Source organism: Perissodus microlepis, chromosome 5 (genome assembly GCF_051167445.1).
Source record: "Perissodus microlepis isolate ML-2025 ecotype Zambia chromosome 5, ASM5116744v1, whole genome shotgun sequence".
NCBI classification, from domain to species: domain Eukaryota; kingdom Metazoa; phylum Chordata; class Actinopteri; order Cichliformes; family Cichlidae; genus Perissodus; species Perissodus microlepis.
In genome coordinates this window covers 8,239,335-8,265,765 of record NC_140465.1, presented here as the reverse complement: position 1 = coordinate 8,265,765, position 26,431 = coordinate 8,239,335, and the positions used below count along the sequence as shown (strand labels likewise).

At 42.9% G+C, this 26,431-nt stretch overlaps 1 protein-coding gene across 9 annotated transcripts in view; it reads right to left on the bottom strand.

Annotated features, from left to right (window-relative positions):
- LOC146386501 (semaphorin-3F-like) overlaps nt 1–26,431 on the bottom strand; it is a 61,698-nt gene that overhangs the window by 15,148 nt on the left and 20,119 nt on the right. For 6 of the 9 annotated variants that reach the window (XM_084927595.1, XM_084927596.1, XM_084927590.1 and 3 more), the window contains exons 3-7: nt 6,033–6,193; nt 5,630–5,692; nt 5,028–5,147; nt 3,672–3,761; nt 1,882–1,975 (exon numbers count right to left, since the gene is read on the bottom strand). In XM_084927595.1, the coding sequence (XP_084783721.1) occupies nt 1,882–1,975; nt 3,672–3,761; nt 5,028–5,147; nt 5,630–5,692; nt 6,033–6,193 (528 nt within the window). The remainder of the gene's footprint in view (nt 1–1,881; nt 1,976–3,671; nt 3,762–5,027; nt 5,148–5,629; nt 5,693–6,032; nt 6,194–26,431) is intronic. The other 3 variants (XM_084927598.1, XM_084927599.1, XM_084927597.1) reach the window with 1 other exon arrangement.

The following is a 26,431-nucleotide window of genomic DNA, read 5'->3' as shown; positions in this document are numbered from 1 at the left end:
CTGCACATACGAGTGGTCAGGACGTGGTTGAAACTTGAGACGTAAGCAACTGACATTTAAATGGCTGATAAACAAGGTAAGCCTCCACTGTTCTCATTGCCTCCTAATAATATGTCAGCATTTTGGGGCTGTACTGCTTTAAAACACTATAAGTAGCTTGTATTCTTGTACCAGTACAAAGTGCTCGCTTAAAGGATTAAGACAAAGAAAATTATCTTATGACACGAAGGAGATAAAGCTACTCAAGCGTTCAACAAAATTCTCATTTACATACTTTTGGGCCACTTGTGTGGTAGTCAGACCTCAGCCCACTACAAATGTCTTTTTAATTCTCTAAAATTGATGTGCTCTACAGCTTTTAGCAAACATCACTAAAATAGGAGTATACAGTTCATTTCTTGGGGATTTTTTTCAGCTGCAAATTAACAATCACTTTGCTGATCCGCTGAACACAAACAACAATCGACACTGTCATAAATGCAACTGTATCAATGGTGGTCAGATCCACTATAAAAATTTCTTATTTTTAAAACATTCAATTCATTCATATTTTCTCTTATTTCAAGGTATTAACTGTGTGCTCCTATCAATACAGTGTATGTATACAGGAACATTACAGTGCACAAAAAAATACCAACAATGGCACTCAAACTTCCTGAAACAGCCATCAAATGCACTTCATTAAGACATGAGATATGAGCACTCCCGTGTGTGCAGACTGACAAATGTATAAAAACAGCTTTGTTAAGCCACAGGGAGGAAAGGTGTTGGTCTTCCAGCTGTTGTGTGGGCCCCACTGGAGAGCAGGTGTGCCTCTCAGGGCTCTCAGAGATGGAGAATGGAGACAGTAGGAACAGGAAACACTGTTGTACCACCATTAAACTCAATGTCATGGTCCCCGGCAGTACTATAGGGAGATTGATGATATATCATTAAAATGTCCACGGATGATAGGATGCCTAATGCGGTGGCGCATCGAGCAGTCAGCGGTCAATGGTGAATCTATTGTTGTGGTACAGGGTTCTTAATCCTTATCAACACTAACAACAGTGTCCCTTACATGACGCTAACTGGTGGATGTGGGAGGTAAATCCATCTTGGATGACAGTACTGGTTCCATACTGGTCATCTGGCACTGCGCTAATGCGGGAAAACAGTGCCAGTGATTTACACCCGCCGCCTCGACCCACAGAGAGAAGATCGCCTTTCACTGGTGGCAACTGTGCGGCCTGGACCTGACTAAATGACCTTGGGCAGTGGCACAGAGGACACTGGCTTCATGAGTGAAACAACAGATGATAAGACATTTCATCCAAACCTAATCTCACTGAAAATTGAAAATCATCTGACGGCTGAAACGTGAAAAAAGCAAGAGCAGACAATCGTTTTGTTAATATTTTGCTTCACTGACTTTGTTTGAGGCATTGATCCCACATATCAGCACACTGCCAAATTAAGTCAAAGTTTTAGTTTTTCAAATGGTAATACAATAACTATTTTTTTATTTCTGCATGTCAGACGTATTTAGATTTGAAGCCACTAATTCCTCAGTGGAGGATATAAATATTAATAGTCACATATTACTGAGCCCATCGCAGTCCTAAGAAGGAAAAATTCCTAGTGATTCAGCCCATTCGGCTAAACTGTGGGAAAAAGGCAAAGTGACAAGGACACTTGACCTGACCTTGTGGTTATCACTGGCTAACAATAAAAAGCTCTTTACAAAGTATGCCAAACATAAGCCCATTGAAGATCATATAAGGAGAAATGGAAGAAAAGATGAAGAATCCATATGAGATGACACTGCTGTGGCTAGAAGGAACTGTGCTGGACCGTGCCTGTGCCTGCAATCCCATGTGACCAAACCCAGATGATACTTACTGATCAAAGCTGACACGCTGTTGAGCTTCGGGTCATAGGAGCACTTTCCTTTCCCAGATTCTACTTTGCCCGGCTCCAAATGGAAGATTTCTTCCTGAAATGGAAAAAAAAAATCATACAGAGATGGCAATAAATTCAACACTCTCCATCTTGTCACTGTGATTCCCTTGTGTAGGGAAAATGAGGCAGCATATGCGCTGCCTCTGACTCCTGCGGGACCTATAGGTCCTGATGGGGGATGAAGTATCAAAATAATGAGTGTGTGTTCATACAGAAAAAACACATGCAGGAAAAGCGATGGATTTCTAATCCATCTCCATGCCACTCCACTGTAAAAAACAATGTGCTGCGGTGCTGCTTCTCTCGGCATAATAAAGCTGCATGCCAAATATCTCTCAGCTTCTCTGTGCCTATGGGTGTACAGGTCGACTCGTGACACCTGCAATCCAGCAAAGTGAAAACAAGTCTGCGATGGAGGCTGGATGACTGATGCTCACTGCTCATGGCATCCCAGCACGCAAGCACTGAAAGGTGATTAGCAGGAATTTGCGTATGATAGTGGGGAAAATGAAACAGTGGCATGCAATGACATGTCCTGTAGCTCCGCTGCGAAAACCAGAGCACATCCAATCCCTATTTTTTTACTCCCAGCAGGCCGAGATGAAGACATCTCTGTCTGTGTCCATCAGCACTTATTTAGGAGCACTGTGCCAAACTCCCTTCACTAGATCATACATGCAACCCTTTACATCCTCTTTGATTAAAATCACCACTTGCGCCGATAAGTAGATGGCAGCTTACTCAAAGCCATTCTGGAGAAAAAAAACCAAAAACGGTCACAAACATTTATGTGTACCGGAGGGAAACTGTGCCCTGAATGTGTTTTTACAACCCTGCTATAAAATATGACCCTTGAGAAAAGGTTGAAACACGTGTAGAAAAAGAATCGGCCTGAAAAAAAAACCAGTTGAAACACTTTCAAAGTGTCCCACTTCACATAAAGCCCTGTTGTCCTTCAAAAGTCCCTCTCTGCTTTTTAAAGTGCTTGGAGAGCTCAAACAGAGAAGACATGTTGAAGTATGTGACTCTTTTATTTCCTCAGCTCCATAGCTAGTTGGCTACAGATGGCTGGTGTTTGCTCTAAGCTAACAGAGCCTGCTGTGGGAGTGGGTCAGATGCTGACTAGTCCTGTCGCCTCTGTGGGAGAGCCTGAATAACATTCCTACAGAAGGAATGAGAGGGCTCATTGGGGTGAAGAACTGCTGGGTGTGACACCCTCGATTGTCTCATATGATGAAGAAGAATGATTCGGAAATCTGCTCTTTACAGCTCCAGCTAAATGCTAAATAGAAATGACCGTGTCATGCATTGAACAGCAGCAAAGGCCTGTTTAATTAAACGTGGGCCGTGTATCTTTTGTTTTTTTTACAGCCTGATAAGCCATTTCCACTTGATTAGCCAGCTCTCATGCAAAATGTGGCATTTAACACAGCGGCAAAGCACCAAAAGGACAAAGGCTAATGAGACAGGGCGCTCAGACAACAAGACTTACACAAAGGAAATGTGAATGAAACATGGAGAAAACGAAGCGACGTGAAATGAAATGCATTGTCAAATTACACTAAAAATGTCGAGATCGTGCAGGGACTGAAAAACAGTGCATGGAAAATATTACAGAGATGAACAAACGAGGGCCAGGTTAAAGATGGTATCGACAAAATGGGCACAGACACAAAAAAGGGGAGCATGCTGCTGGTGATCGGTTCGTGCAGACAGGGCCCGCATCGCACCTTGAGTCCGAGTGTCTCGTGCACCGCGCTGGGTTCAGCTGCGCGGTTAGCCCTTCCTCTGGCTTGGGCCATCTGCAGATACATGGACGTCTAAAACAGGAAAAAGCAATACATTCTCGGCGTTACACTACTGATGAGGAGGGATCAAGGCCTTTCATGACCTTGCTGCAGATTGCTTGAGCCTGTTTTGACCTCCAGACATGAGACATGAGAAACTCCCTAAACCCTGAACTCCTGAGATCAATATAATGCAAGCGCGTAGGGAAAGGATAAAGAAATATGGACGCGAGACTGTGCAGGGAATGCGGGTTTCTTTATTGGACCAGATGGTGGAAAAGGCAACAATAGCAGTCCTCTATTCTGTGGTTTAGTCAGTAAAGGCTGTCACAGTATGCCGCATACACACCCCTAAAATCTGCTGGCATTGCAAAACATTTAGTTACGAGTCTTTAAGCGCATCTTAGGAATGTTTCTTGCGATGGTAAAATCTATTGATAGAAATCCATCTGAATTAAGAATGACAAGTGTTCCTACAGTATGTGTGTCAGGATATGTGTGTGTACATGCGTCCGTGCAGAGTTTACCCCCTCTTGTTTTTACAGTTGTGGTTAACTCCACAGACCAGCTGAGAAAGGTGCTCAGGGGTGTATGATTTGGACCTGTCAGTGTGACGGAGAAAATAACAGCCCTCTCATTAATCCACTAGAACTGGAACATTCCACTTGCACCCCATAATGGGAGCTCCCACTTGCAATTACCCAGCATCTCACATGGTAGAGGCTGGCGGGTGGCCTGGATGGATGCATGAAGGGGTGGAAGGATAGGTGAGTGACTGGGTGGAAGCCCTTCATTAGTAACAAGCTGTATGCAGCAAGGGGCTCGAGCAAGCTGTGCTCGCTGTTGCGATTTCTCTGTGATCACAAGGGAAAGTCAAATGGGAAATTTACTTTTTATTTATTGCCTTTTATAAAAGTCCCCTGGTCACAATTAGGGAGCGGGTGTGATATTTAAAGAAAAGTGAGGTGTTAAAGAGGAGTACGGCAGCGTAAGCGGCCTGGCTAGGTTTATGAAATTCAAGAGGTCCCATTAAAGATTGAGACTAAACAGAGTAGCTCTAACGGCACACTGGGGACAACAGCTGTGTGCTGGTGAGGCTGGTGTGCTGGCTGCTTCGCCATATGGGGACACAGGGTACCACAAGCAAGCTTAATGATGGAGCAAAATCATCATAAAGGGAGCTTAGTGTAGGGCGGATGGAGAGTAAGGCAAACCATATCATTCATGATGTAGATGGAGGAAGCTTTTAATGCTGCTAAGATCAACTTCTCGGCCTCTACATTCCTTTGTAATTCTAACCTGAGGTTTGCGTCCGCGGTTGACAAAGGTGCAGACCGGATTGTAAGCTCCTGTCCCACAGACGTACAGGTGAGTCCGGTTCCATGGCTCAATTAGACGAATGAAGTTTGCACACTCCTCCTGGAAACACAGACATTGAAGGAAATTAAATAGCAGTTCATAGTTAATCTTTACTGCCGGACCTCCTGCTGATTTACTGAATACTCACTGATTCTTATTAAAACTTAAAAATCTGCCAGTAATAATGTGCTTCTATTTGTATTTGGGCAATATATCAAACTATCAGCCAGCAGTGCTTGGTTCCCGAACTCAAGCTGGCACAAAGAAGGATTCTGGGGTTCTCTGCTCCATTCCTGTCTCATTGGCTAGACACGAGGGAACCAGAATTTTACTGGGCCAGGTCCAACTCCGCAGGTAATTCCATTTAACAGGTTCATCACATTAAAACTGATGGGAACAGATGAGGGAATTATATATTTTAAATGCAATTTATTTTAAAAAAAAAAGATATATTTTATTTTTTCAAGCTATCAAGTTTAAGGAAACAACTTTACTCGGGCAATCCTGCTCTTGGTATGTGCATTTTCAACGCGCATACTTACATTGGCATCTTTCCCACTCACGAGGCACTCCATTCTTCTTTGTTCAGGCACTGGCCAGTGGATCTGCAAGAGTGGGAACGCGGGACATTTTATAGCTCCAGCCCAAAACGTTATACATCACTGGCATTTATTGCATATTTGGATTAAAATTTTAAAAGGGATATCCACCAAGGCTAATATAAGTCCTGTTGGGATTGTCATAGCCCAGTTACAGTGTTTTAATGAGCCGCACCAGAAACAAAAAAAAAGAAGAGCAGTCCAACAAAAACCAAAATGTCTGCTGCTGGGGCAAGAGTGGAGAACATTTCACTTTGGGCAAAACTGCTGTAAAGGTGCTGGCTTTATCCCACGGTAACAGCCCATTTTAAGGCCCAAAGGGAGAAAAGCATGGGAAAGGTCTTACAATACGTGGGTTCTTGTTGATGTCATGGAGGTCCAGGGACAGGATGTGGTCCTTGCTCCCAACATACATTCGATCATGGTCCTCATCCATACGAAGGATCCGATAGTCAGATGTGTTGATGAGGTAGGCGAAGTGATGAGCGGTACCAGTGGATCTCAGTTCTGTATGGAAACAGAAATGCATTGGTTACCGACAGCTGGAGCTACATGTGCGCATATTCGCACGCACACGTGCATGGGCAACTGACACATTCCTCGTGCCACTCCTCCGTGGACTTATCTGATGGTTTTTCACCGACACTTGTGTAACAGAACACCACTCATTAGAGACAAGTGCTACTGAGTGTCTGTCAAACAGCACTGATGGCTTAATACCTCCTGAGTGGATCAAAGGATCTAGAAAGTCACTCGTTAGTGGCAGTCTGTGGGAAGCCAGCAAACACAGAAACAGTAGACCGGCAGTTAGCTATGACGTTCATACTACATAGTTCATGGAATAGGGTAAGGCACAACATTTCATTGCATGCTTGGACACCATTCTCTGAAGGTCAGACAAGTGTGCGCTTTCAGCAACACAATGCAGTTGACACGTCCTCGCATGTCTACAGTAACCCAATCTCCCTATAGACTCTGTGCTGGAGTGTTTGTTTGATATGTTCTGCTTCGTTCAGCAACCAAGTACAGGCAGAGCAAAAGGCCACGGCTAAGACAGCAAAGCCCCGTGTCCCACCATACATAAACACACTCCTTTGCAATCTATAGGGTAAGAGGCCTTAGACGCTGGCATTCAGATGCTGTTGGACAAACAGAGAGGTTTCACTCAAACAGCAGGAAAGTTCCCATTCTCCATTTAGCCTTCTTCTATAACTGAGAGATCACAGGCACGATTTGAGGTTAACCCAGAGTTAGCCACCAAAACGTGGCAGAAGGAAACCAAAGGATAAACTGTTACATGCAGTTAGCTGCATTTGACTGGTTAAATGTGACATAGTTGAACACTGGTGTGCCGCAAACGCACAGCCAGTGTGGCATATCAGACCTTGAAGTTAACACACTGTAGCTTTATAATGGCTAGTTTAAGATTTTTTTTACTTTTTTTTTTTAACATGCTCTGTATGTGTAGTCATGTATTGTGGGTTTGACGTTACTACGAGGTTGTTAGGTGTTTCTGAAGAAGAGGTCTGGCCACCCAAGCATGCAAAGACATCCACATGTCCACCACTGGTCCTTAAAATAAACACCATCTAGAGACCTTTTTAAACAGACTCCCTATGGAATCTGATATTGCCAGTCTTTTGAGCCAGATCTAAATTTAGCACGGGGGTTACGTCAATAAGCAAAGATTAATAGCATTAGATATTCTATATTTATACAGTTTGATTTAATAACTGTGCCCACCAATGGAACGTTTACAGGTCAGCAGAGTGATTGGCAGCTGTCAGCCCTGTGTAGAGGAGCTGCAACATGTGGCTGGACCCTGTGATTATTTGTGTTGAGTCTTAAGTTGAATGATGAGTCCCCATACACTCTAGGCCAAGTGCACACTGGATAAGAATGCATTGTGCGCACACACGCACACATATACACACACATTCCGAGGGCCAGTCGGGGCGCCCCCCTTCTGAAGCAGGTTGTCAGCGACTTCTCAGTGTGTGTTTGTTGTCAGAGAGAAGCTGGACGGGACCATCTGTCAGCCGAATAGGAAATGTGAACAGCGCAAAGCAACAACACGCCCTATTGAGAGGCGCACATTAAGAAACAAACACGTGTACTCTAATCTCATAGTTATCTGACAACATGCAGACAGGCCAGACTGAATTCTATGTCACAGGTAGAATTTACCCCAAACGTTGTGCCTTTCCTCGTGACTTATCCTTCATATTTGCATGTAATGTGGTCTCCACCATAGACATCACCTTTTAGAAATCCAGGCGATTTAACTACAACAGAACCTGGTTACAAAAAGGCGCGCCACTCCACCTACTGGATATCATTGTCTTTTCTGTCAGTCCCTCTTAACTCAATCCCAAAGTCAAACTTCACCTCAGGCGGGGCCACATGGCATTGTGCTCGTTTGACATGTTGATCAAGGACGTATAATGGCAGCAGACTGAGCTTGGCTGCAACTCTGCTCCAGAGGTCAGGCCGCACAGCATGTCTCTGGGCTGAGATTGGTGCCAAGCAAACACTCAATCACAATCAGCTCGAAGAGACATGCAGAGAGGCTACACTTTTGAAGAATGCCAGTTTGGAGTGTGTGTGCTTTTTCTTTTTTTTTTTGTTTATGCCCATACCTAAAACATGAAGGAGAATTTGTGGGGTTGGGGTGTATTTCCCAGAGAGTAACAAAATCTTATGTTTGCTACACGACTCATTTGTCTTAATTTTCTGGCACTGAGCTGAATCTAATTTGCAGACAATCCCCCGATGTTTTTCAACCAGTCACATTTTATTGAGCTCGGATATATTAGGCTGCACACTCAATCAGCTGTTTTCCCAGACTTACTTACAGATTTGCAGCCGCAGATTACAGTTTCACACAGGACAGGCTCAGAGAGGCTGAACTACTTGTGCTCTTTTGTCAGCCACATTAGAGCATGACAGCATTTTCCACATGCAGACTTATCCGAGAGATTTAAAGGCTGGGAGCTGAGTGTGAATATGTCTATCAGAGCCAGATAAACTCTTAGAGTAGCCCATTACTGCCTGTATGGCTTAGGCCCACTCTGGGGGGTCTGCGCACACACACACGCACGCACACACACACACACACACACACACACACACACAGCAGGGGCTTTGTTTCAGGACCACACTGCTTCTCCCTCGTGAAATTGCAATGGCTCTATTAGGAGGTGAAAGTAAGCCGGTGGGGCAACCTGATCCTCAAGCTCAGTGTCTATCCCATACCTCATTCACTTGGGTTTTTACAGTAGCATGCCTGCACCTGCGCACAAATGAGAGGTCACTTTATGACATTTTTCCTATTTTCAGTCTTTCTTGCTCATGAAAGAAATGCAGGTGTAGCATAAAGGCAGAAAGTTAAGCTATTTCACAGTAGTGACCTCAGGCATCTCGGTTCCTTTGTGCGTGGCGTTCCGGTCCACACTCTTCAGTCTGCTGAACACAGACAATCCGCTTCTCTCTCCAAGGAACCCAAGGTGCTCTTGGCTCAAACAGCCCACTGCCCGTTTCCTGCTACTCGCTGCACTCTGGCCTCAAGAAAGCCCTTTGCTGATCTTTGAGAAACTGGACGCTGAGCTGAACGAGACCTGAAGAAATTCTAGCTTAGTGGCATCAGAGCAACCTGCTAAAGATGCTGGAGATCTACCAACAATACAAGGCCAAAAATCTACCACAAAGCTTTTGGCAAGTTGATATGATGTATATCTTGACACGAGTACTACACTTAAACTCAGTCACGACTTAGTTGTACTGTCCCCTCTTTTTTTACTGCTACTATATTTTAACTGTAAGGGAACGATGTACTTTGTACTTCACGAATTGTGTGAGACAGCTGTAGTTACTATACTTTACTTTACTTACTATGATTTGACATAAAGTAGCAAAGATATCAATATAGATAACAACCTTTTTTGCATTTATACATTTATGTTGGAGCTAAAAATGGAGGATAGAATGAAGACTTCAGAACCAAATGAGATTACACATTGACTCTAAGCGCTTGGGATTACTGGTTTCTGCATTCGCACTGGAGACAAGCAAGATACAATCACAGCCAGTTATATCTTGGATCACAGAGCCATTATCCTTACGCTCAGTATACCAAGATCAATATACTTGGTCTACATGGCATATTACTACCAAGTAGACCAATCACACTTGTTGTGGTCATGCAGCTGAATTTTACATGCTTGCACGGGTGAATGTCAGGCTATGGTGTAGGTCGAGTCATATGGTATGCAGCAACATTACAGCGACAGCACAGATTGAACGCAGTGTTAGAAATTAGGTGGCAACCTGGGACGTCTTGTCATGTCAAGTCAAGTGGCTTTATTATCATTTCAACCATGTGCAGTTGCACAGTACACACTGAAATGAGACGGCGTTCCTCCGAGACCATGGTGCTACATATAACAGACAACTGGCACAGGACCACATAAAGTACAACTGTGCAAAAATGTTGTAGATACAAATTAATTATTAATTATATTTTAAATAACTGAGGTAAAGCTATCCAGTTTACAAAAAACAGAATAAGACTTGAAAATGTCCAAAGATTTTTGTAGCAAACTTTAGTTTTTTTTTTTTAGTTTTGTTTTAATATGTTCTCCTCTCTCTGGAGGGTCATGACCTATGGAAAACTATTGTACTTAAGTACCAAGTATTTACTTAAGTATTAAAAATATTTACTTCTACCCAAATCAAGAAAGTAAAAAGTATTATTCAGTTTTGTGTGAATTTGACATAATCAGTACAACCATTCTTGTCAAAACTCAAATTCTGTGACCATTCTGCAGATTAATATACCAAACAATTTGCCACTAGCAGTAGTAGCACTGAAGCTCAGTGCTCAGTGAAGCTCCTGTTTGAACACCACTGGACTTTAAACAGTTGTAAGTTTTAATCTTGCTGTACATTTGTCAGTGTCAGCCATTTAACTATTAGCAATTACCTGATACCAAAATTAACCAGCTGTTACCATTAAGATAGTGGCAAGCAGAAAAATGACTATGACTAATAACAAAATGATTTAGCAAACATTATCACTGCTGGTCAGTAATGTTAATAGTCAGTGTTAATTTAACAGCAGAGCACAATTATTTGTGCCTAATAAGTGTTCAGTTTCTCTTAAAGTTGTAGTTTGAAGCTGAAAGTGTGAGCCTTTCTTACCAACTCTGTTTTAACAACAATGCCAAAACCTGAGCAGAAGCTCAGCACTACCACAGACAGACAAAAAAAATTCCTCTGTTTATTTTTGTTTGTTTTTCTGCACTACAAACTGATATCGAGTTTATAATTCTAGCATTTTCCTGCAAAACTACCATTGTTCAGTACTTACAGTTAGAAACAGTGATGTTATTAGCGGTTGTTTCATCATGCAGTTCCCATCAGACTCTACTGTAAAAACTCAAAACCTTAAAGAGCACTTCATTTTCGAAACCCATCTTCACTACCAATGTGAGTCCACTCTAAAATGGGTGATTGGCTAGGAAGAAAATTGTGTTTCGTTGCACTAAAGTGCCAAAGCAAGACATATATCGAACAAAGCACAGATTCTTTATTTCTTTCTCTTTGCATTCATCAGGTTAATTAGCCGAGTTTAAATGCAGGTTGCTGTGACTGATTACCTGAGTTCCTCATTCACTCAAGGTGACTACATGTTCTGCAGACTGCAATACAACACAGTTGTTGTTCTGGAGAATAGTGGATGTACCTTGACCGCAACCCTTTCCTCAGACCATTAGAAGTACAAATGTATTTTTATAAGCTTACCTGGTTAAATGAGGTATAGAAACATAGGGGGAGAAGCATGCCTCACTGTCAGACGGAGCCAGCCCTTTTCCTCCTGAGAGAATACTTGGCTGCTGACGGTGATCTCCAGGGCTGCAGGCTTGCATGTTATAGCGTATCTCCTGATCTTAAATTAATAGCCAACGGGCCGAGTTTACTTTGGAAATATGTTTGGACAGGCATGGAGCGCACTCACGAGAGTTCATCTCCAGAAGTAAGAAAGTAAGAAAGCACAGTGGTTAATGCCGACTTATATGAAGTGATTTCCCACCATGCCGTACACGAGGGAGAGAGGAGACGGGATTTCACATATCATATTCAGCTTTTAATGCGTCCTACCTCGCAGTGTGCTTCGGTAACATAAGAACTTCCTCTCATTAAAGCAGCGATTACTGTATCCAGCGTAGCTTAACAGTACGCGGCCCGTCCCACTCATAACTTTCCTGGCAAATTCGCAGCAAGCGTCGGATAAGTGATTGGATCATGGAAAACTTCAGACTGTGTGTTTAAACAAAACAGTGACAGTGAGCGAGAGAATTGAGAGGGCCTAAATACACATCCTGGCACTTGACAGCGCAGTGGCCACTCGCTACTTGACACTGATATGGGTGTTCCACCCCACTGCATATTTCTCTGGTTTCAAATTGGGTAAATTAAAAGTGGAGGCCACTGTGAGTGTCAGTGCATGTTGCTGCTTGAAGCCTGCAGTACTCCCTGTAGAGAAGTATGGGAGGTGAGGAGGAGGAGGAGGGGGATGATGATGGGAAAAGACAAAACTTTGCAGTCCGTTGCTTTGACACTGAGCAGGAAGGGAGCAATGAACAAAGCGGACGAGCGTTGTGTGGAGCAATGATCTACTCAGTTCACAGCTCAGTGGTTTTCAATTGGGGAACATTTGTGGCTAATTAGAAACTATTGCGGCGGCCTGTGCTTCTGTCTAAGGAGCGATGCATGATTAGAGATGGAAAATGCTGGTTATGATCTATGCAGATCAAACAAGTGTAAATTAAAATAAGTAGGGTTAAATAGGCTTGGATTAAATGTTCTGAGGTAGTGCAATAATAGGTAGTGCAGAAATACCCCAGTAGCTCCTGGCATATCACAAACAAGCTGCACTACCTGAGCATTGCCCTGAGGTAGTTTCCAACCCGTCAGAAAGGTGTGTCGGTTCACACACACACACACACACACACATTGGTGATAATTAGGGTGATTAAGAGGGGGTGGGAGAGGTTGCATGCTCTCACACATCAAAGGCAGCACTTGTCAGGAATCCTAGCCAAATATTTGAATGCTGTCAATGCAAAGAAGGAAAACTCCAGTTAAGACACTCTTATTACTCCTCACAAGGCACGCTTCGTTGCAATGATGGAGCGGCACAAAACAGCTTCAGAGACTTTTCTGGGGGGTGAAGGAAAAAAATGCAGGGTTTCCTAGTTGGCAGTTGGGTCAACTTTTAACAAGGCGCATTAATGAGTTGAGACGCCACAGGCGACAGTGCCACAGGTTTAAGAGACTTCCTCGACATGACACAATTCTCATTAATTTGTATGAGTCTAAGTTACTGAAATATTCATAAGAACCACTCCCCGCTGAGCTGCATAAAGGTGCATTTTATTCTCTCGGGCATGGTTGTGCACCTTGTTTATTATGTTTGCCAATAAAGTGGGGATGAAGCTGAGAGTAAGAGTGGAGACTGGGCAAACAAGCTGCTATCTGTCTAAGAGCACTGTGTCAATCTATGCTCATCCTGCTGTAGCATGACCTCCTAATGCCGCTTCTGCAGATTTCTGTTTATCTCCTCAGTCAGGAGAATATGCTTGGCTTTTCTATGAGGGCGTTCATGTGTTTGGAAAGAGTTCAGAACACTTTCTGCACTTTATTTGAGCAATTACCTCTAAGCTGGAACATTACTGTTTAACTATTGACTTACGATGTGGTATTTAACTGTTTGGTGAAAACGAATTGGCACCTCTATGCAAAATAGCCACAAACAACACATTCAGACTTTTGTTTTACGCATATGTTTAACATGGGAGTTTTTTCTGTAAGAAAAAGTCCAAGAAATGATTGAATTTGCACAGTTGTGAACAGAGTTGGCCGATATCCAGATGCCTGTATGCAAGAGCGGCCGTGTTTCCTCTCTTATCTTAATCTAGCACAACTTTCTCACAGCGATTTCCTGCATTTATAGAATAAGGAAGCCTTGATATAGGGGCACTAACATAGCGATGGAGATTAAGAAACCCTCTTCTGCTTTAGAACAAGCGGGTGCCCACTGGAGGGCCTGACTGCCGTCTTTTCAGCAGACTCACTTTAAATCAGCAACTTTCGGAGCCCAGAGCGCCTTCTCTCTCTCCTTCGACAGCCTCTTTCAACTTGCCTTCATGTCAAACATTTACACGACTTATTTGGGTTTGCGTGAGCTGCATGCTTCAAAGCCAGCAGAGGAGTGACAGAGTTGTTAAAGAATGCCTGTGTGATTACTGGAGAGTGGGACTGAGGTGAGCTGGGCTGCTAAATGAAAAGGAACGATAAGAGCATGAGAACGCACCAGCTGCTCGTCTTGGCTCCGTCACTGTGAGGGCAGAGGATAATAAAAGCGGTCAAAGGCTTGGCCACTGTGTCACATCAGATAGGACATCATTCAGCGGATAGCAAATATGCAAGGGCACAGAATCTAGAGATATGATCTGACCCACTGGTAATGCCAAAGAGTCTGACCCGCAGAGGAATGGTAATCTATTGTGATGGCCTCAAAGCTTCACTGCCCCCTGTGCGTGTGTGTGTGTTTGTGGAGAGGCAGGCTCTGCAGCTTGCTACTAGGAAAGAAAACACAGACATAACAGCGTGCCTGTACAAACACCTGCCCCATATGTGCAAAGCATCACCAAAAGCGGTTATGCTTGCCGTCACCTCACTTCAAATTTGAAACTGACAAGGCATGGCATTAAGATGACAAATCAGTCATTAGCAGTCATGTTATTGTTGCCTTGTTGTCTTGGTTGTCTTATTTTCTCGTACATGTTGCAAACACCAAAACATTTTGAAAATTCTCAGAATACTTTGCACACGATCCCCGTATCATCCGATCAAGCTAACGGCAGAACTGGAATATGGGTTCAAGTTAGGACAGCAGAAGAAAATTACATACACAAATTTTCTGCACTCATGTTTATAGCGTTAAATCTATTTGTGGATACAAAGACCTCAAATAGATGCAACTTTAAAGGAAAAAAGGGAATTTAAGAGACAAGTTAAAATGCATGGCTGCCTATCGGTCATGAAAGCATCTGGATACAAAAGCTCTGAATCCTTGCTTCCTCTGTCTGGAAAATCAAAGTTCTGCAAGTTTTTTGGTGTTCTTTTGTGAATTCAAAAGCTGTTACTGTAAGCACTGTATTTGAACAACTTGATTCCTGATAAGCAGCATTAATCCTACACCGTAAAAAAAAAAAATCCTAAAAAAACAGTAATATTCCAGCAGCTGGGGCGCCAAAATAATACCAGAAAATAACAGAAAATAACTTTCTCATGAAAATACGGTTATTTTAAGTAATGACAATGCAGTTTGTTGCCCTAATTTTACATGGGATTTTGCCTTTTTCAAGTGCTTTTTAAACATTAAATTAGGAACATTTTAATGTGATTAAACAATGAAATTACCTGTAAACAAGGTCAATGAATGCGGCAATATGAATAATAATACTTAAATGTATACTGAAATATACAGTTAACAGTTGGTTTAAATAACAATGGATTGCATTCATATAGCGCTTTATGAGACCCTCAAAGCGCTTTACAATCCCACTTTATAATTCCCCTCTGGCCATCACCAGTAGGTGGCAGGTGAAGTGTCTTGCCCAAGGACACAACGACCGAGAGTGTCCGAGCCGGGGCTCGAACCGGCAACCTTCTGATTACAAGGCAAACTGCCAACTCTTGAACCACGACAATAATAATAATAATTATTTGATGTAAAAAAAAGTTTATAAGAATCATTTTATATATTTTTCCATAGCATTACATTTTAATTTAACAGTTCAATCTTTCAAATAACGGACAAATATTTGTGAAATTATGATGCATTTGTGAATGTATTTTAACAATCTAAATATGCATATGTACAGACAAATACATTTAAAAAACAAGAAAATTATGTTTTATTACATTTACAGTGATTTTATGTTAATTTACATTTGAAATGTAAAATCACAGTCTATTTATATAAATTTAATGGTATTCTAGAAGAACAGTACAAAACTGTAAAATACACAGTGAAGTACTTTTATATTACAATTTTTTAGAGTGTAGAAACAGGAGTGTGCACAAAAGTATCTGATACTCCCTGAAATCATTATTGCCATAAAAAACAAAAACACACAAATGAGTGTGTGCGGAGCTTTGTCGTGATTCCATGCCAGGGCCATTAAAACCACAACAAAGTGAAGCTACTTGGCTATTCATGGCATGCTGTTTGTATTCTGTTGCTGCGAGCTCCCTCGCTAGGGAAAAGGTGTGCCCCCCTCTTGTCTCGACATACGTTGAATGTGATCCGTCATAATGGATACGCACTAACAGCGATCCCATATCACACATCATTAACCACCACGTCTGTCCTCACAGTATCCAGAAATCGCACCGCCATCGTCTGTGTCGGCGGGAGCCGTGACACCCCACCGTCGTCACCTCGTTACTACCGTGCCCCGTGCCCCTGTCGACCTAGGGAGGCTCACCCACTATATAATTAGGAGCCACTGTCGTGCCCCACCCCTCCTACATCCACACCCCCTCCTCGCTAATGGCATCAATTTGTATTCACTGTCAGCTCTGATGAGCTCTCATGCGGAGAGATGGCCTTATCACAGAGCCTCTGGCTCCCGTCACCTAAGCCTCTCTCCTGCTCCCTGCCAAGTCCGGCGTGCTGATGGACAAGCAGAACGGGTGAGGGAGGGGTGAGGAGGGTTGTGGTTGAGGGGAAAGAGATACACATTTATCTCCATTCTCATGTAAACCCTTGTAACAGCAGACAGATGTGCTCACGGTGCAGAGGCAATGAAGAATCCGTAAGTCTGACTCTCTGTATCTTCCCTCGAACTAGGATCTGCTTTTGGACCCTGCGTTCTCTCTCCAAACAAATGAATGTCCTTCCCTCTCGGTCTAGATGAAACACATGAAAGCAGAGCTTTGGCTGAGGATGATGTCAAATGTGGAGAACTAGTAGGGAAGGAGATCCTCTCTGGAGAGCCTTGATCTAATCGCACACATCTGCACAAACATGGCTCTGTTTTAACAGACATGTGTTTTATTATCAGTCTCTACCTCAACGGTGACACATCAATGCGCCTGACCCATCCTGCGCGTCAGTTCCTGCAATACTTTGGCAAGCTCTGCAGACCTGTTTTGCTCCAAATAAACTAAAACTGTCACCTAATAACTTACTGGTTACTTAAGTAGTCTGGCTTTCTGAGTTATCTCTGGGGTTATTATTCAGCAGCACAGATAAAGAAGCCCTCGTTGGAATATACCTGGCTAAAATCTTTGCAAGCTCCTTTTAGCAGTGTTGCTGCAGCCTGAGCTGGGAGACGTGCAGAGGTCAGAGGTCACTGGACAGCAGTGGCAGTGCTTTATGTTCGGTTTAATCTGGGATTAGCTCAGGGTCAGGGTTATCTCTCCTCAGCCCGAGAGGAATCAGGAAACAGGGATTGCCTCGGGTAAACTGGCATTACTCGATGGCCCGTCCAGAATCTCAATGAGTCCGTTGAACGGGAGCAAAGGAAAAAAAGGGAGTGTGTATGTCGAGAATGGCTCAGTGGGCTCGGGGTTGTAACCTCTCTGCCATCACTCCAGCTTCAGCTCAGTGGAGATAAGAATTGCAAAAAGCTCTGAATTACTACACCCGGAGAACCACTGAATCACAGGGTTGTGGTCTAGCCACAGTTATGTGCATACCTTCTGGTTTCCTGAGGACATTTAGCATGGTAAATTCATTTTAACACTACTTTTTGTACAAAGGCCAGAGGAGAAGGCAGAGCACACACATTTATAACAGAACAACAAAGACAGCCCACTGCAGAATTAGCAAAGGAATTTAGGGCGAAGCAGCCACAGAGACTAAACGTAAAACCCTGACTGAAGGAGCCTCATTACCTTTAGCCTTACCGTATCGTAATCTGCCATACCTCAGATTCATGTCAGCCTATAATCCTTACATATGGTGCTGGACACACTCAAAAGGCAGAGACACACTCTGCCTGAGTGTTCTACTGTCTGCGGCCAGACGGTGTGTGCACCTGGGAGAAACAGTCAGCTACGAGACCAGAACAGCCTTAATGTAATGGAGATGGATCTGTCTCAGTCTCACTCTCACTCTCTGTTTAATGTTGTAGAAAGTCTCTGTGAGAAGGCTGAAATTAATTTTACTGAATGTGTGTCACGCTTCACCAAAAGCAGAAGTAGAACAGAAACAGGTACGGTTAAAGAACAGCAGCCCATCGAAACTCAGGCTTCACAACACTCAGTTCTACAGACTGAAGTTCAGTTCTGATCAAACATCCTGAAAGCTGCTGTCAAATTTACGAACAAAGAGATTTTTTTAAAGCAGCTGAATCTGTGACGGATCTGTCTTTTTTGTAAGAATCTGCTCAGAGGTTTCACTAAAAAAATATTTACTTTTCTTGTCGTGAATGACACAGTTCCTCATAAATATTATTAAATGCTTATGTGTGTAATATTTTGAGTGTGACAGGCACAAACAGTTGCATCAAAGGGCATCAAAATTCAGGTTTCAGCTGCCATGGGCTGACTTCCAGCTAAGAGGTTCTATTTTCTTTTTGTTGCTGATGTTTTTCATGCCGTGCTATAAAGTAAATCTTCTGCAGATTTACCATTAAATATCACAATCATCAGATTAAGAATAATTTATTAATACCTGAGGAAATTATGCGGTCGCAGCAGTTGTTCCAAGACAGTAAGAACAGTAAGTCACTAAACTAAATTATATAATAGAATATATTACAAAGTTACAAAATATAACATAATAGCTCTATTATATATAATAGCTCAATTATAAATATCCAATTTATAACCCATATTTCCAAGTAGTTTTCATCCAGTGAGCCAATAATTTGATTTGCACGAGCAGGGGAACAACTTTGTCTTGAAAAGGGCTTTCAGAGCACAGCAGGATCACCACATAGAAAACTGTCAGAAAGACGTCTCAGTGCAACAATTTGTCCCAGCTCTCTCAGGTGCATCCTGACAGGCTACATGAAGATTCACAGTTGAACAGGCACAGGATATAGAAACCTAATGTATCTGACACCAGTGTCTCGCTGACATGCCCCGTGGTTATGAATGCTTTATTTGTCGAGCCAGTGTGGGGTCACCGTGTGGGAAGCCAGTTGTTCCTGCCCCTTCCTGAGAATGACATGAAGGCAGGACAGATTGTGACAGCAGCCATTGTGGCTCTGCTCCAGGTCTCTTCCTCCCACCAGTCTCCCACTGCTCCCTCATCCTGGGTAAGTGCGCACGGTGCCACCTCAGTGCTTGTCTTCCTGTTTCTTGGGTGGGCAGGCTTAAACAGAACTTGTAGGCAGGAAAGCCTTTGCCATTTTCTTTGCCATTTGGAGCCTGTATAGTCATCAGTCACCCTCGACATGAGCCACATGATGTTGATAGAAGCAGGACGTCCCCCCTCTCCCCGTCGCCTCTTTGAACAGGGGCAAATGATCAGCTGAGTTCCAGTGTGCCCCTGATTCCCAGGCCTTGGGGACAGGAAGTGGGATTAGTGAACAAATCCCGTTTTTCCACATGTATGTCAGCAGCTTCATTGCATTTTGCCTAATCACTTACTTTCTCTATTTAAAGGGCGCTCATCTGAAATGAAGGCGATTAGCCTTTATAAACAGCTTTGTGTTTTCGGCTGCCACTGCCTCACTGGGACCGTTCACTAGGCTAAGCTTTAAATGAGCTGTACCCCAAACACATGCACCCATGGGAACCAAGGGTCACAGGGCTAACTCCTTCTGAACTGAACTAACAGTTTGTTGGCCACTAAAGGAAACCCGTGTAGAAGTTACAAGTCAGCAAGAAGCTAAACTGTGACTTCATTATGCTCTCTGGTGCTATAAGCCTGCTGTTCCTAAACCGTGTTGTTTTAAAGGGGCTTCTAAGGCTCTGCAATCTTATCCTGCTTCTAAGTCATAACAAGATAATAGGTTCCCTTAAGACCCTAGGAATCAGTGTGGTGGGTTACGCTATCCCCAACTGACAATTTGCAATTTACATCAAAAAGGCAAAAAAAAGAAATGAATAAATAAGTAAAACAAGTTATTATGATATCAGGAACAGTTCATTTCACGTCGCCTGGTCAATGAATTTGTACGGTATGCATGCCTACTTGGCCTGATCGACTTTTTTAGGGAGTTTGTTCTTTGCAGTCTTCTCCTGCATGCTTCCTCTGAGCTTTATCTGTGTTCAGACTGTTATTTTGGCCAACCGTGCTCTATTCCCATGTAAGGTGGTGTTAAGGAGATAGTGGCTCAGAGGGTGGGTGGTGGTTTGCAGGGTCAGCGAGTTTACCAAGCCGATTTAGCCATCCCAGTTTGTCACTGGTAATCTCCCGGCAGCTAACAGGATGTTAAAATCAGCCTGATAACTGCTGAGATGGATAGAGAGTGAAGCAGACCGAGTGGGTGCGAGAGAGATGTGTTCAGCCTCCTCCCTTTGTATCTTTCAAACATACTGATAACATGTGTAGCATGCACGTATACACGATGGGCCACAACTTTGACAACACCTGGCTCAAGTAGTGTAGGTCTTCCTCTTCCCCACAAAAAAGCTCTGACCCTTCAGCGGATGGACACAAACATATCTCAGGGTGTCCTGTGGTGTCTCTCATCCACTTCACTGGGATGTTAGAAATTGATCTTTTGGTTTCTGGGGTTGCTGTTTGGAGCCCCAGAAGATCAGATGTGTTCTGAATAATTCTGTGCATGCTTGATCAGACTGAGATCTGGGGGTTGTGGAGAGGTCAGGTCAATAGCCTTGGTTATGTTTCTTGTGTTCTTTGAGCTGTTTCTGAGCAGTTTTTGCAGTAAGGGGAGGTGCCCTGGCCTGCAAGTAGAGGCCACTCCTGGTGTGTCATGTTGTTTCAAACATCACTGCACACAACATAATCAAACGATGCAACAACGCTGTAATGGATACAGAACCAAGAGTCTCCATTAGAGCAGTTTCTCTACACATGCAAAACCACAATGCAAACTAAGGATAAATGAGGTAACTCCAGATGGAAGGTGCTGATTAGGCAAAACCAAGAAGTGTGTGAAAGGTTCACATCGGGTCCTCTGTGGTGGAATATGGAGGTGTTTGCTTTGGCAGTGTTGACCAAAACCTCAGCCCCAGAGGCGAAAAGAGGAACGTGAAGCCAAAGCATCTTCGTACTGCTCCTCCTTTATAACCCCCCCTCAGTGCGGCCTCTTTTTGCCCCACCATAAACACTTCATTTCTTTCCGAACTCAGGAAACATGCTTTCTAAATCAGGGGAGCCTTCTCCTGTTTTTCTCACATTCCCAGCCAAACAGAATTAATCTAAAGAGCTGGGATGTTATGAGCATAACTCTACCAGTATGTGACCTGTAATAAGGAGCTAATAAGCTGTGAACTTGAGTGGTCTTATGTTTCGCTTCCAGCCCAGCAGGACTTCATTTAGAAACAAGCTTTTATTTACACATGCTACATGAAACGTGCTTGTCAAAATATATTTAATGACTTCAGGTGCAACCAGGTTTAAAAATCACATGTAGAAACTTCAGGGGGCGAAATTCAAGTCCACAGGTTGTCTTGGCTAAGCCCTGACTACATGGCTATACATCTTCTTTTCAGCAATAGGTGTATAGTACAATAATCAAATGGGTGAGAAATACACACCAAGAAAGGGTGTTTTATAGATTCTGACTGAACTGAACTGCAAAGAAAACCAAAAAAAAAAAAAAACCTGTGGTGTCCCAGTTGAATTAGCTGTAGCTGTAATTGCAGACCGAAAAAGTCCATCCCAGCAGCATTACATGTCTAGCGGAGTGCAGATATGCTAGTGGCACACAGATCGATATTCCCTTTTCTTCTTTAAGTTGTGGTCTACCGAGCTCTCGCAGCTGAAGTACTTCTGTGATTGAAAGTCGTGCTCTGCGCTCAACCTTCCTCTGGTAAAGCCAAATCTGAAGAGACAAAACAGCCTCTCTTTCTCACATCTCTTGATTGTCCTGCAGCTCTTCCACACGCTGAAATTGGCAAGGTGACCTTGATGAGGGGAAATGCCAACTGTCAATCATTGATTACCAGGACTTTTTACACATTCACTTAAGGGCTCCCCTTTCAAGTTTGATCAATATCAGCCAAAATGTAGTCAGAGAGTAACACAGAGGACTGTCAGCACTGTGCCTCAGGTAAGAGTGGGCATTTAAAATGGGTAGTGGAAAAACCACAAAAATGGGATCACACCACAAACCAAAACACACTAAACTGCACCAACATATTTCTTAAAAAAATACTTCTTTCTGAGGCTTTGCCGCAACTATCAATATAATAAAATCACAAGTGAGATAGATAATGTTGTTTTTTTGTTTTGTTTTTGTTGTTTTTTACAACCCCAATTCAGAAAAAACGTTGCAGTAATGCTGCGAAAAATGTTAATTAAAAAAAAGATTCACAAATCTCACAAACCCAAATTTTATTCACAATAGAACATGGAAAACAAACCAAATGTTCAAACTGAGCTCATTTTGTCTATAATTAACCTCCAGGATTTTATAAGAGTTAAACTCAATTGGAGAAAAATGGATGTACAATATTTTATCTTACTTTAAGAGCTAAATCTTCTTCACGTGAACAAAGACCTGAGACCGTGAAGCATTTTCACAGAACAGCAGAATCCATAAATGTGTTGCTCTGGAGATATGAAAATGTGTCAGGTGAAAAGGTTCTGCCCTGCCTCATTATTCTTGGATAGAATATTTGACATGGAATCAACTGTTAATCCAGAGAAAATCCTGCAGGTTTTTCCTACCCTGATGGTCGCTCCACGGATTGGTAGGAAGTGGTTATGGGAATGCTGGGCCGTCCTACTGCTAAGCCATGAATGTAACCATCCCACTCGGGCCACGAATCCTCTGCACTCCCCATAATGACTCATTGATCTCAGCCTCTCAATCCCTACCTGCCTTATCTCAGTTAATGGGACGGCATCGTGTTCTCTGACAGGGCTGCAATCTCTCCGAGAGCCTGAGTGCACTCAGAGGTCGGCGCTTTTGCGCTCTTGCAGCCCCGCACCACAACCGGGAGGAAGAAAAATGTAGAATGTGAAAAGTGTTGTTTCTGAAGACACCCCCCTCCTCATTTGAGAAGTCCACAATCCCTCAAATACCCTTTGTTGTGTTTGTTGAGTGGGATGATATACAGTCCCTATAGGACTTCCTTTATCGTTTCGATTACAAACTCGCACTTCACACATCAACAATTCTTTTGGTTGCTTTGGTTGATAGCCTGGCTTTGACCCCAAACATCTGAAGCTTACAAAAGGGACTCCCCTACACAAACCCATGAAAAGGCTGCAGAATCCACAGTGATTTATAACTTTTGAGGCTGGCATGACAGCAGAAATCAGCAGGGAGTAGACGGGAGGGGAGGAGAAGAGTGAATGAATGGTCTAAATGGAGAAAACAAGTTCACTGTACTGCTATACATGCTCCTTAGCACGCTCACTTTGCCTGTACTCCCTATGGGCCAATACTACTGAGATTGCAAAATTGACAAAAGAAAATCTGAAACTTATAAATCTCATACTGTACGGCATCAGATAAAAACTGGAGCAGGATTTTATTTTCCATATTATACTCCTTTTGGGGTCTCTTGACCATGAGAATAAATTTCTTTTAAAATCATTTTATATCCCGAGGTTGTGGAAGTTTATTTAATCAAAATTTCTTTTCATTCAGCCAAAAGTCTGGATATCAGTCCCATATATGGGATACGTATTGGGAAACACGCCTGGGAGAGTACAGTGAGGTCTTCTATAGAAGAAAAAAACAACACGGAAAAGAAGAGCCGGTCACTTTTAACTCATCTATATCCCAACATTATTATATCCCTTCCTCATTAATCCAGAGGAAGCCTGTTTCTCTCTTACTTGACTGAATAGTGCCTGAGGTGACATCTCCACAACGCAGCAGACATACAGACACCTTGACAGCTGTTGAAGTATACTGAGCTTTGGCAAAACTCAAAACTCAGCCTCCCTGGGAGATTTTTAATGACCAGTCAGGCTTTCCCCAATTTGGGTTTAAAATCGGAGACACCTGACAGCCTTGACGTTTGACTGACATGCAGGATATCCTGTTCTGTGACCCCGCAGTTGTCCTCTTGAACAGTCTTGGCAGTAGGTAATAAGCTACAGGAGAGGTCGGAGGTATGGATTGCAAAGTGGCTAAAATACTGCACTGTTGAGAGTGAATTCCTAGATGGTAAAGACAAGAAAAGCAGAGGGGAGGAAGCCGAGTGGGAAGGCTTTCACGGGATTGCTGCGAAACAGACACAAATAATGGGCGAATAATCACTGGAATAAGAAAATGAGAAAAATAAATTATGGTAGTTGGAAAACATTTAGGGGCCCAGTGTAACCACGACATGTGTAGCTAGCAACAGCTGATTCCTGTTTGAGGCACCATTCACCTTTACTGAGTTTGAGAGCTCCTGTTTTGGAGGTTCAGCGTTTGTGAATTCAGGAATTAGTTTGAGTGATGGGTCTTCGGCTTGAAGGTTTTTATCTGAAAGCTTGTTAGTTCTGTAACACAGACACTGATATTACTACGCTTCTTAGAACCCTAGACAGTTGTTCCTTAAGGTGGCACTTCTTTTGTCTTGCTGAGGTTTAGGTAAACATCCTTTTTATGGATTGAAGCGACTGCTACTTAAAGGTTCCAGACATGTGGTTAAGGTTAGGAAGGAGCTCGGCCAAGCTTAAAAAAACAAGTCTTGGATGGGCCAAGACTGTAACGCAGTCCATCCATCCAGCTTAACGTCCCCCATACACAAACTCTGTCGCTCTTTAATAATGTATTCTGACTTCCTTCATTGCTCAACATGATTAACGTGATAGCTGGAGCACTACGTCACTCGTGTCATTTTTGGTTCATGTTACATGTCCTGATGCTGTTGTTCTTCATGGGAGGATGCTCTCAGCCGGCATATCTGTGCAGGAAAACGGCCTTGTTCTCACAGTCATCTGTGGCCCTGTAGCACCCGGCAATTACCCGTTAATTTCGTACGAAGCCCATCGTGGGTCACGTCCTTCATGTCCCAAAGGAGACCACATTAATATATTACACATCGCCAAAGAGAACAAGATTCAGCTCCAATTATAATCCTGTTAATATCGTATGTTGTCATTGGCTCCACTCTTAATAATAAACTCGCAGAGAGCCATGGTGATTATATTAACATAATTTAACATCATTTCAGTCATAAGGCTGCAGCTGATGCTTTTTGTATTTAGGTGACTTTTTAGTCTATTTCTTTCGCTATAAAGCCTAACTACATCCCAATATTTGTGTTTACATTTTGATAACAGCGCTCGTTGTTTACTGCGGGCAGGAGCGCGCACCTTATGCCTTTGTTTGGCTGCTAACCGCTTGAGCTCCCCGGCAACTCAGCCTCACTTCCTCTCACTCTCCCTTCATCAACACTGCAGGCAACGCACAGCTGTGAACAAGCCGGAGCCTCTAGCAATTCTCCTGGCCCTTGCCCAGCTCACACAGTGTTTCTGAAAAACATTTTAATTGACGCAGCAATTAAGCCAGACAAGTCAAAACAGAGCTCTTGCGGAACCTCTATATGAGCAGAGTAATCTGCTTCCCCGGGCAAGTTTATCTTGAGAATGTGGAGTATTCATCCAAGATGTATTGCTTGTATCGCAGCCAGGGAGAGTTCACTGCAGAGAAAATATTTGGGAATAATGTGCAGTTAACTGCAGTGTATCACCGCTGGGAGTAGTGGGAGATTAATTAGTGTACATCAGCATTAAAGGGTCATGCCGGATTTTAACCCGTATAAAACAAATTATGCATGTTTGACATACACATGAAAAAAAGGCAGTTAGATTATTTTGTATTTATCAGTGCTTCTTAAACCTTCTCAAGAAGGTTTTCTTTAAGTAAGAAAACATGAAACAATATTATGTGAAAATTACTACGCATAATGCTCAGTTTATATTTGAAAAACATTCAACTTCTAGATAAACGACAACCAAACAGACTTGTTTCAGATCAGCAGGTCAGCTGCTGTAATTGCTCTAAAACTGAGGCTACGTCCACACGTACCCAGGTATTTTTGAAAACGTAGATTTTTCTATGTGTTTGCACCTTTCGTCCACACGTAAACGGCGTTTTCAGTCACTGAAAACGGAGATTTCTAAAAACGCCTGCCAGGGTGGATAATTTTGAAAACTCAGTTTTTGCATTTACGTGTGGACGGGAAAAACTGAGAAAACGCAGCGTCAAAGGTAGGGATGGGTATCGTTTCGGTTTTATCCGATACCGGTGCCAAACCGGTACTTTTGAAATGGTGCCGGTGCTTAAACGGTGCTCAAACCGGTGCTTAAAGAATGGAGAACACAAAATTGGTCCAAAAACCTCTCATGTTCAGCTGTTTTTTTGTAAAAAGATAACAATGTTAGCCTTTTCTGCAGCTATGGGGCATATATGGTATCACTCTTGGCTGGAAGCAGTGCTTAAGCAATGGAAAAAACACAAACTTTGTCCAAAAACCTCTCATGTTTAGCTGTTTTCCACTTTTTCTTTGGTCATTTTAGCCTTTTTGGCCAGGGTGAAGGGAGTATCTGCCACCAAACAAGAAGACAGCCGCATGTAA